At 32.9% G+C, this 13172-nt stretch overlaps 1 protein-coding gene across 1 annotated transcript in view; it reads left to right on the plus strand.

Annotated features, from left to right (window-relative positions):
* Positions 1-10685, plus strand: part of LOC105621663 (transcription factor Sox-19b) — a 42548-nt gene extending 31863 nt beyond the window's left edge. The window contains exons 4-5 of the mRNA XM_012203131.1: positions 1310-1470; positions 10143-10685. Of these exons, the coding sequence (XP_012058521.1) occupies positions 1310-1470; positions 10143-10685 (704 nt within the window). The remainder of the gene's footprint in view (positions 1-1309; positions 1471-10142) is intronic.
* The last annotated feature ends 2487 nt before the right edge of the window (positions 10686-13172 follow it).

Raw genomic sequence — 13172 nt, forward strand, 5'->3', positions numbered from 1 at the left:
GAGAGAGAATAATATCATTCTTAATCAATTAAATAAGAGTAAAATCGGAAGGGATACTAAAAAAAAATAGATGCATCTAGACTTTTGATTTCAAAAACTTCACGGACTGTTATGGATTTCGTCGGATTTTGTCGGACTTCATAAAAGTCTTCAATTTTGAGGAATTCATCAGATTTCTGAGTTATATATCGGAATTCAAGAGTGATTATCCCATCGAATTCATCGGACTTTATTGGATTTCATCGGACTTTATTGGATTTCATCGGACTTTATCGGGGTACATCGGATTTTACCGGACTTTATTGGACTTCAAGGAATTAAACGAACTTCTGACGACTTGTACACCGAACTTTGCCGAACATCAGACTTTACCAAAATTTATCAAACTTTATCGGATATAATATTATTAAAAAAAAAATAAACAAATGTGCAACCAAATCATCGCTTATGTGTATCGCTGCCTATACGACATGTACTCCTTTATTCTTTATTCGAGTCTCGTGAAGAACTACGTAACCGTTCGAGTTGGCGAGTTTCGAAATACGAAGAGCTAGATGCGCTGAGCTGAGAAAACGACGTAGTGGAATCTTTTGTGTTTGTGTTTGAATTATTATGCGACGAATTACGACAGAGACGGTCACGACGCGCGTAAAATATTTAGACTTAGTAATCAGGCTTCGTCTCTCTCGCGCTTTCCGGCATGGAAATTCAAAATTACGTAATCTGGTATGAGGCGCGAAACAATGAAGACAATAGTAACCCAGGAACGGCAAACAAATCTCTACAAACCGAGGGGACTCGCGCGTACCAAGCTCGATTCATCGAACATCTGTCCTCGAAATTTTGTCAGTGAAATGAAGGAGATAAGTCAAAATCGGCAGATGCCATAAACAGACCATGTCTAATTAACATCATTAATTAAATTGAAAAGACAATGATCGAAAACGAAAAGAAAGAAATTAATTAAAACTTCGATAACATATCGACGCGAAGCTATTATAAAAAAAGAATTATTTGACATCTAGATAGACAACAAGATATCTTTTAGATTTCTAAAAAATATTTTGCCATGCCGAACAATATTTTTCAAACAATGTTTTTTTCGAAAGAAAACTCTTGACAATCGCTTGAAAAATCGTCAATTACTAATCATTAAATCATCGATCGTATATTTTCTTCTGGTGCAACGCTCTTCGTTCAACACTATTTTAGAATCTCATGTACAAACATATATTAGATAATTAACATTCAAGTTAGGCCAAAGCCGTCACCAGCATCTTATTCATGTCACATTGTGATTATTTTACAGGAATGGCTGGTAGCATGGGACAAGCTGCAATGGGCTCCTATTACACCCCCGCCGCGGCTTACGGCTCGCTCTCGGCGGCTAGCATGGCTGCAGCCGCAGCAGCGGCTGCACAACAATCGGCTGCATCTGGTCTCATGTCTAGTCTCGGGTCAACTCCTCCGGTAAGTCAATAATTCTTTCGTGTGATTAACATGTATGCTGCATGTCAATGCTACATTGCCTCTAAGCGTAAAAGAGATGTAAGCCAATTAAAAAGGAATAACAAATGTATATAGACATTATATACTTTTTAAACAAACTGTATAATTTGAAAGTTGTTTTTACATTATATTTTTAGTGAATAATTTTTATTGAATAAAAAATAAATAAATAAATCTAAAATAGAAATTTTATAAAATATTTTTAATTTAAATGACTCAGAAAAATAAAAAATTAAATAAGTAATAAAAAAAAATAATGAGCGAGGCACAATATAAGTGCAATTAAAACAAATATATTGGAATTACAAATATTGTCTAAACATTAAATTATCTTCAGTGGATTAGAAAACTAAGAATATATATATATATATATTAGATAGAATATATATTAGTCTAGAAGACTAATGCCTGTATTCATAATCAGATCTTGTACTTAAGGTTTTTTTAAATTTAGCTTTAGATGCTCAGCAGCCAATGAAATAATTCGTAGAGTATCAAATTTAAGGAACCCTTAAATATAAGACTTGATTATGAATACGAGTATAAGAATATATATAATCATTAGTCAAACGCTAAAACAGATTGCTCGATAAAATATATATCCCTTAATCTCATAGAGATGCCAAAACCTATTAATAATTTTTGTTTTTTCTGCAGAAAAAATTAAATCAAAATTTTTTACTACAGTTGAAACATTTGAAAATTGGTAAAAAATGCAGAAATGGAAAAACAAATAGTAGAGAGTCCTGACGAGAGTCCTGATAAGAAAAGCATCAAGTATAAGGGGAATTAAATATAAGGGGATTTCTGGGAAATTTTTTTTTACTTTTCTTTTCCAAATCAAGGTTTTTAAAATAATTATGCTTACAATCATCTATCTATTTAAAGGTCTATCTTTTTTTTTGTTTAATTATAAGAACTATCTCTGAAGATTTACATTAGTTTACATTACAAAAGAATGCTTTTTTTAATTATTTTGAATTCGAAAAGACGTTTCTTATAAAAATTTTAATTTTTTAAATGTTGAGAACTGCAAAATAAATTTCATTGTCACGTTAGATATTTCTGAAATAATTGAGACTTAATATACAAAAATGACTTTTTTGGTATTTTTTTGTTACTTGATATTTGTTTATAAAAAGGATTAACGTTATCTTAAAATCCTAATTAAAAATCATGAATGTATTGTTCATCATAAAATGTATCTTTTTAAATTTCATATCTTATTTTTTAATCATGTTATAAAGGATTCAAATACAGAGTTTTTCTAAGATAGTAAATTTTTCTATAAAGTCATTATACTAATAATTTCTAAAATTGTCATGATTATTGATACACAGTATAATTTATCTTTATAGACTTCATTAAATGTATGTGCATATGCATATGTAAAATTATCGACTGTACGCACATTATAATCCAACAAATATGCAGTTGATAATTTTCTTATAGAGTAAAAAGTTGGTTCAACAACTCTGGTTCACCCTGTATATGTAGGATAAGTTAAAATAAGGAAGAAAGCATATTTTTTGTTCATTACTTTTGCGAAATCTAGACTTATTTTTGATTGTAGTTCTACTCTCGAACATGATTAGGCGTAGGGAGATCGCAATAATGATATTCGGGAATACTCGGACGGGTTCGGAACCTAACGAAGGAAGAGCGGGGAAAAGAAAAGCGCGGCAACCGAGAACGAGCAAGCCTGTTATAACCTCAATTGAACAAAAGTTTAAACGAATTGAGGTCTCTGTTCTCTCTCAGGAGGAGATTTACTTATTTACTGAGTCAATTGATCTATTATTTCTGCATGATATTGTGACTCTGTATTTGAGAAAATCAAAAAAGGGGAATCAGAAAAAGAAAAACGAACAAGCGAGCGTGTCGTGGCGTGTATGAAATCTTTTTGTTAATCTAAAAGTTAATTTACGCTATGTGTAATAAACGCCTCTCTTTATTCTTTATATCACGCTTCGTAAAACTTAATCATATCCTACAAGTGAGAGCTCATAGGCGGGATCGGGACAGAGAAGAATTTAAAGAGAAAACATGTTAGAACACAGACGATGCGTTGCAAATCGAATGACGGTGGCCCAGATTAAAGAAGAGCTCAAGGACAGCGCAAGGTAAATCTCGTAGCACATTTAAAGGCGATTCTAGTGCTGGATAATCAACATGAAGATGAAAACGACGGTTTCGGCAACGAGAAGACAAATGAGAAGACGCCAGAGCAATCTGGCCAGAGAAGCCATTCAACGAATGCAAGGAGAGCCAGGTCTCAAGCTCTGTATGAATTTAGGGCCTTATAAAGTCAAGCGCGTCAATCGCACAACAATCGCAAGAACATCATCGTCTGCTGATAATATGAAACTGTGGACAAATTGTTTGGAGAATCCGCCAAGAGACGAGAAAGATGACATCTGAGGGCAGATATTGGCCGAGTATAGAATAAGTTAAAATAAGGATAGAGCGTATCTTTTATTTGTTATTTTTTTTGCAAGATCTAAGCTTATTTTTCGTTGCTGTACCATTTGAACGCGATTAGGCGCAGGGAGATCGCGATATGTGCGCGTAATGATATTCGGGAATGCTCGGGCGGACTCGGAGCCTGATATAGAAAGAGCGGGAAGAAGGGAAGCGGCAGTAGTCGAGGACGAACAGACGAGCGCGTCGTGGCACATGTATCACATGTACGAAATCTTTTGTTAATCTAAAAGTTAATTTACGCTGCATGTGATAAACGCCTCTCTTTATTCTCTACGTCACGACTTGTAAAATCAACACTTAATCAAAACCTACAATACGTATATACATATGTATATATGTATACACACTCACACAGAGTGTCTCATTTTAATTATCCATCTCGAATATCTAAAAAAAAAGCATTTCTAAAAGAAACATGCTTCAGACAAAAATTGTATGATCTGTGTATGTGTATCGATAGTCACAAAAATTGTATATGACGTTATCGAAAAATTTATTACCTTAGAAAAATTCTATATTTAAATCCCTCACAACATGAAAAATGATAGAATATAATAGAAAATGATAGAATCATGATAGAATATTGAGATGAAAAGAAAATGCATTTTATAAAGAATGAACTATATTTCACTTTGATTTTTAATTGGAATTTCAAGACAATGTTAATCTTCTTTATAAAAGAATGCCAAATATCATTTTAAAAAGTCATTCTCTATTATCTTAGACACCTGACGTGCTGAAATTTGTTGGATTACGGCATTGTTTTAATTACAAAATTAAAACATTAAACATTAAAAAATCTATAAGAAACATCTAGTCCAATTTAAAGTCATTTTTTACTGTAAAGTGATACACTTTTAGTGTAATCTTTTTTTGTACTGTCTTTTATTGGCCAAAATTTGAATGTTCTCCTGATTAAATTTATAATTTTCATTTTATATATAGAGATAGTGACAAATGAAGAGATTGTTTTTGTGCAGAACACTTTTCATACACACAGGTATGTTTTTTTATAGTTTATTTATTTGTTGTTATTTTTTTTTGTTATGAATTAAAATTTATAAAATAATAAAAATTTTAATGTTTTTATAAATACTTTTTATAAATACTTTAAATATTCAAAATGACTTATGCAAAATTTCATTGTGATCCATTGATTAGTTACAAATAGAACAAATAGGTATTTTATTTATGGACAACTAATTTCTGCAATGTAACTTTACACAAATCATCTTGAATACTTAAAATATTAAAAAAAAAACTAAAATTTTTGTCATTATTATTTTATAATAATTTCCATACATTTCTATTAGAGCACAGATAAAAAAAATATTATTTATTTTTGTATTTTTGTGTGTGAAATTACTTTTGATCTGGATGATAAATCACTAATTTTTTATCGAAATATTTCTACATCATCAATATATAGGAAATAATAATTCATAATGGTCAAAGCTGGATCTTAAATAATTTCATGTGAATTTATATATATTATATAATAATATATATGTGGCAGACGCCGACTCGACCGACTCAAGATTTCAATCTTGCTTTACCATCTCATTTACTTATACATATACTTGTGTATATATACACATACACATTCGAAGTACCTATATACATATATAATATATATACCATATTTGTTATCATTTGAACTGAGCGCCGAATTTCTACATCAAACACAAATGTATTGTACAGATGTAATTTCGACAGACATTTCAGCAGACATTAACCTGACATTTTGCCCAATACAACAAAGTCACGACAATCACAAATCCATTTATCTTGAAGACAATTGGCGACTGGACGTATCGAGTTCGCGAGACAGATCGCTGGTCGCGTAAATATAGCAAAAGGATGAGAAAAAGAGAATTGCGCGCGCGCGTATACGAAGAGGATTCAAAAAGGAGAAGGAAGGATGAGGGTGGAAACGCGGAAGGTATGTAACGAGAGAGGAGGATGAGTGTAGGTACGTTGCATTCGCTGTCGTAACAAAGGAGCCCCCGGGTGGCTTCGCAAACAGAAACCGGAGACCGTGGTCTGTGTATGAATTTCCGCAGCTGGCTACGGGAGACAAACAGATAGCTAGTTATTTCTGCATTCAACGGCTGAATGGCCGACGCGTCTGGAACGAGGCACCGGCGCGATACAAGCGACCATTATTGGCGAACATCGGCGGCGAGCGGCACGCTCGAAGAATTCCAGCGTTATCTTCGCCCGGCCGAGTTCGAGCTCTTCCTTTCTCTGTGGCGTATTAGCATCGCGAAAATATCTGATCACCAAATCTTGAGGGAGAAAGAATTATTTTAGTTCTCACATCAAACGATTAGAAGTCATTGTAAAGAAAAACCTTATTAATATAACCTTATTAATATAACCTTATTAATATAACCTACATGCAAGAGAAAGAGAGAGAAAGAGAGAAAGAAATATACAAGTTTGCGGGTTATCGCCAAGTCTATCCATTGCTAACGCCAACGTTTCGTGAACTTTGCTGTTCACTTTGTCAAAAGGAGCACACTGATATATTGAAGAAAAGCGTTATTCCTATTATATTTTTTTATTAAGAAAAAAGAATATCATTACATTCGTTTTTCAGAGAAAGGAACAGAATATCATTATGTTAGTTTTTGTGGTTAAACTAGCACACTTTTGGAAATTAAAGTGAGATATCTAAGTAATTGATATTGGTCGATTGATTGATATTGGTCGATTGGTTGATGTGATTAATTGGTTGATATTGGTTGATTCGTTGATATGGTCGATTGGTTGATATTGGTTGAAAGACCAAAAAAGAATTGGAAAAAGAGAGTTCTAGTGCAGTATAGTGCATAAAACAGATCTTACTAACAGACCTTATTAAACATTTTCGAACAAATCCGCTCAATCCTCAACTGCTTATTGTTAGATAGTAATACAAAAGACAGATTTAAGATAATGAAAATTAAAGTATAAGAATTTTTTTAAATTATATTCATGCATAATGTATGTGTATGTATATGTATATGAATGTGGTTGCATATGTATGAATGTTTATGTGCGTGACTAAGATGCATTCATGCCCAAAAATGAGCCAGAAACACACAAATCAGAATTATATCTTAAAAAATAAATCCGCACAAGACTTAAGTTTAAATTCCTTTATAATGTCATATAAACATAGAATGGTAAAAGTGAGACAGAGAAACGGACAGAGAGAAAGAGAAATTTTTGTGAAGCGATTAGAACTCTTTCAAGAAAAAATATGTTTAATAGTAATTGCTAAATTAAAAATTCTAAACAAAACCACAGTCATCTTTCTTTAACAAATTTAAGAGCCAAGATCAAACACAGAATAGTTAGCCAATTGACCTAACTATCTCAAGTTCGATTTAATAGAAGTCAAATTCTTTTCAAAGTTTACATTACAGCTAATCATTTAATAAGAAGAAAAGGAAGTGTCAGTTAAATTATAGTAAAAATACAATGTTGAAATCAATTCGTATCGCCGATTATGATAACTATTGTATATATATCCAAAAAATAAATTGATAGAAAATTATCTTGCTGATTCAATAAAGTTTTTAATTGTTTTAAATCTTTATTTTTAATTGTTTTAAATCTTTATTTTTCATGCACCAACGATCTAACAGAATCACATTTCGAGATTCTCGCGAATGAAGCAAGTTTTTACAAAATGTTGAAGCGGCTGAAATATCGAGGGCTGCGGCACAATAGAGCAATGTGAGGGAGTTGACTTTCTTGCTCTCTGTGCTCTCCCACCGCCCCGAGGCCATTTGGAAAATAAAGTGCGCTCATTCTCCTTGACTCACGACTTCGACGACACATGGCGCGAAAAGAGAATACCAGTCTTTTGTGACCCAAAACAGAGGCGAATAGTGTACGGTGTCATTGTCCTTTTTAACAGTGACATCGCGTTGGATAATTAAGTCTCTGACAACGACGGCATAGAATGAAAACGGAATGAACTATCACGACTATAACAAAGACAACTATAACAGATGAAAAAAACAAATGACATACATGTAGAATTATAAATTTATATAGATATCTAAAATTAGATATAGTTGACAATGTACATACATATTTATATACAGGATATATTTTAAAAAGCGCTCATTAATCATGTTAGCGCTATTCCTAATCAAAAATTAAGTCGAAAAGTCCTGAACCATTTTATAATTTTCGCAATAGTTAACGTGATATTAATTTCTAAATTGTTAAATAAGCGAGTAAAATTGATATATAAGGCAATTTTAAAATATCTTTCAGTATTTTTGATGGAATATCTTAAAGATATCTTAAAGTTGTGTCACGCGCTGATTTTGTATATTCTGTTCATTAGGTAACTAAAAAAAATTGCAAAAATTAATTTTGACTCAGTTTTTTATCAGGAATAGCACTATAATTGTGAGTACTTTTTAAAATACATGCTGTATTACAATTTTTTTTTAATTTTTGTATTTATGTAATTTCTTCATTTCGAATGAATCGAGAAAACTTAAATAAGCCAATTATTAAAAAATAATTTAGATAAATAATTATATGTTCATTTTGATTATTCCATCATTTGATTTATCTATAATCAATCTACCTATTGAAAAAAAGTTGCTGAATTTCAAATTTTTTCATTTGATTCTAAATTAATTCAAAAAATTTCTGAAGCATATAGCCGATTTAAAAAATTCAAGAATTCGCTATTAAATTAACCATTAAAGTTCGATCGAAAATTCTGTTTCCGTTTGAGTTACGAGCTTTGGTTAAAAATCAAAGTTCCAGTTAGATTTCGATCGAAATTAGAAATAGAGTTTTGGCAACGTAGTCAAAACCATTTAATAAACATTTGTTACTTAAAATTTATTTAATATAAAATATTTTCTCTTGATTTTCCAAAGACTTATTTAAAAAACTTATTTAAAAAACTTATTTAAAAAATATTTGTATTTGATATTTTGAAATTGCGTAATTATTGAAATATAATTGTGACATTACGAATAATATATAACATATCACAGATCGTGTTAAAACAATTGTATTACTAGGATGATGATAATATGTGTAATTATTATGTTTTAATAATTACATTATAATATTTATGAAAAAGAAATATATATACATTATACACCTTTATACATATATAACTTTTTCAGGATTCGCATATGAAAGTTTTAGTTTTGGTTTCGACCGAAATTGACATAATCAAATATTCGTTTTCTATTTTGGCTGAAAAAGAATAAAAAAAAAGTTATTTCAATCGGACTCTATTAATCATCTAATAATCATCTAACGCTCAATTAATAAAATATATGTGTCGACTGTGATAATTGGAATCGAAGTCGCGATCAAGTCGCGATCCGTCTTTCTATGCGAATATCTCAACGTCGCGCGATGAGAAGGAATTTTTTAATTTCTGGACGCGATTCGCGGATAGCAGCGAGTGGGGCTTTCGAGAGAAGCTAAGCTGTAATCAATTGGTCGTAGCGGGCGGGAGAGACAGTCTTAGCATTACTAAGACTGGATGTAAATCATCTGGACAAAGCCGCTTAACGATCCGACAAAGGATCCCGCCACGGTCCTTCCTTCGTCCACGAATTATAGAATCGGGAATATGCGCGTTGCTTCCCGCCTCTCCTTTTTCTTCTTTTACTTTTTTTTTTTTAAGTACCGGTCTCTCGGGCCGGTCCCAGTTCAACTCGGTTCAACTTGCGGCAGTCTGGTCCAAACGTGCTTGGCCCAACGTGACGAAATTTATGGCCATTGGCATCGTTGTCTTCGACGTAGAACAAATCTCCAGCTCAGGTCGCGACGCGGATCCACCGATTTCGCGATTTGTGCGCGCCGACCGAATCGAATGCGTTGACTGTCAAATTTGTCGCTTGCTCTTTTTGTTCGTCGCGATGATGCTGCATATTCAGTGTTCGCTTTTTCGAAAGTCAACGTATACCAGGCAAAAAATCGACAAACTAATAGCGGAGCATTTTAAATTTGATTGGGATCTTCGAAAGTTCGTCGCATCTTTTTAGAGAATTTTTCTAAACAGATCGATTTCCATTAATTAGATAAGTATGTTCGGTCCGATTGCCACGTGATGTAAGAATCTAAAAATAATATTTGGATTGTCAGACGTTTCCCTATTTTTGTTGTAGATACCGGTGGACTCGATGACCATGAAATATTCTATGGAGCCTGACAAATATCGCGCTGCCTATATGCCGCCCAGCACTCTAGCAATGAGCATGTATCCAGACCCTAAGTACTTGGATTCTTCTAATCCCAAGACTTATCTAGACCGTACTTACTTAGACGCGAAGGCATACTTCGAGCAATCGAAACTGTACATGGATCAGAAACCCACCATTGGAGAATACAATCGGCCGAACTACGAGCCCAACAAGCTCTACGAGGAATCCAGTCCAAGTAGTGTCGTTGGCGGAAATGGACCCGCAAGATCACCGCCCGCGGAATCGCCAGACACAAGCAAGCAACACGAAAGAACAGAACAAGGCTCGTCCAGCGCGAGTTCGACATCGACATCATCGGCCGCGAGTCCCGGTGCTTTGCCGTATCCGTATCCCGCATCAGTCCAAGCTAGTGGCCTGCTGACTCCGCAGATGGCTCAATACGGTGGATACCAAATGGCACCGGCATCGGGAAATGAATCTTTTCGGCGACCGTTGGTCATCTTGTGACCCGATAGAGCGTAGCTCTGATCTATCTTCGAGGAGCAGTTGCTATGATGGCTACCGCAGACTCGACGGAACGAAATGACGGAAACGTAGATCCTTTTCCGGATCATCAGTCATGGTTCCGATGATCAGAAAAATGGATGATTCCTAGGCGTTTTCAAGAAGGATAATTGCTACATGTCCCTCTTGATTGTGATGATTGTGGATTTAATGAAGCAAAAATTAATATCATATGTACATGTGATCAAGTCATTGAGGAAAAAGGTTTTTTTAAATCCGATCAAAAAATAAAAATTTTCTAACAATGACTATTTCCTCATTAGAAGGAAATGACTACCACGGATTTAACGATATCAGCTCATGAGTACTAGTCAATTTCGATATCTTGCTAGAATTACTCCTCGAGTTTTTTCTTCCTTTTCTTCTATAGAAAAATTCATGAAGAATCTGAAGCGAGTCGAACAAAGATTTCATGAATCAATTAAACGAAATTTGAAAAAACAAAAAGAAGAGATCGCCAATACTTTCTAAACGGATCTAACAATTACAAACTATTTATTAAAAAAATTATTATAAAAGACATTCTTAATCCAACATCTGCCGTTCAAGACGATCGATCTGAAAGATTTTTATCGACTAAGAAAGATTAAACATTTTCCTGACGGCAAGATATAATCAGTGTCGCTCTAACAGCAGAATTAAACTTGGCCAATGGACTACTTCGAAAAATGGAGATCGATAAACGATAATCGTTATAGATGACAACGAAGACCGGAAGGACTTTCGCTGTGTGGTCAGTTGACTAGTCTTGACCGAGACGATTAAGAACTGAGAACGTGTGTACATAGCCTCTGTGTAAATAGTGTAGCAAAAACTTGGCTTCTTCCGGGTTTCCGCGCGTGAATTCGCTTTCTTACGGTCTCTTTCGTCAGGAGCACCAGGGACCTCGTAATCCTTGAAGAGAAAGCAGTACAAATGGAATCATGTGCGTGCGTGGTGTCCAAGAGATCTCATGTGAGTGAATGTTCGATTTCGTGGGAAGAATTACGTGAAACGTAAGAATAATAATCCTTTTACTTTTTTGTTTTTTTCTTTTTTTTTCTTTAATATCAAGCGGTTGCGAAATTTGTTAATATGAAATTTTATTTAACTTTTATTGCGCTAAGCTGGATAAATATATTGTTATTTTTGTAAAGGTTAACATTTACATTTTTTTAAAGGTTAGTAGATGAATGTTATTACAATATTTATCGTCGTTAATTATAATCTGCTATTAATTTAGTATGATTTTTCTGTTTGAGCTCAATCAATCGGCTTAATATCAAGGTTAAAAAAAAAGAAATATTTATTATTTAATTTTTTAAATGAATATATATATTGAAATTTTGAAGTCCGTCATTTGAAGTCTCGAAAAAAAGCGTTTTCGCCTAACATTTATAATTATTATTATGTAAATATCACCACAAGCTTCAATGATCTAAGTGGTTAGACGCATACGCTATTTAAGGAGATTCAAATCATGCCGTTATCGAGGTTAAATTATGATTGCAGGCATGATTTAGAGTGATATGTACCTATGTATTTTTCACAAATTGATTACTATTCTTTTATGATGATTATTACCAGTTGATTATTAATTTAATTTGTGATATTACATAATCCAGCTTCATTCATAGCTCCACGGTTAAGACTGTTTTTTAATACTGATAAATAAAATCAGTGCGCAGTTTACTTGAACTGGAAATTGTAAGATTCACGCAAAAATATTTTTAATCCTAATCGGTATTGCTTCGAAATTTCTTTAAACTAATCTCCGTGTGTCCAGTGTATATTAAATTAATATACCTTTACTTAAAGTTATACGTAATTGAACAATTTTTTTTGAAAGTCAAAATCCGAAAAATAAAATTATATAACTTAAAATTTTGTAAGATTTTAAAAAATATTTGTCATAAACATTTTTTCACAATGTAGTTAAAGTCCACTGGATCTATGAATACCGATTAGGGTCAAGGGGATCCTAAAGTAAAGTTCAAACTGCGATTGATTCAATAGGATTAACACCTGTAGGTATAATTTACGCGTTATCGACATCACTACATACTACTATATCAATATCGCACGCACACATATACCTAAATTTTTGTAAAGTTTTTGTATCGAATTAGGTATGTAAATTGAATTTCACGTTATTTCTTCGCCTAGTAGTCTCGAATCTTCAATTTTTTTCATAAGTATAGATTGCAAAATTTTTATATCAAGTATCACAATTTGACAGCTACAGACGTCATATTGAACTAATTGTAAGTAAAGAATTCAATTTCAAAAATTTTTTCGTTATTGGTACATAAAAATCTACGCATCAAATTAGTATTAGTGCGTATACTTTAATGGAAAAAAATTTGTATTACTTTTACAAGTCTGTTACATACGAAACATACGAAAATTCTTTACGAAAATTATTGTGTTTAATTGGTAAAACAGACAACT

This window comes from Atta cephalotes (assembly GCF_000143395.1).
Source record: "Atta cephalotes unplaced genomic scaffold scaffold00035, whole genome shotgun sequence".
Taxonomy (NCBI): Eukaryota; Metazoa; Arthropoda; class Insecta; order Hymenoptera; family Formicidae; genus Atta; species Atta cephalotes.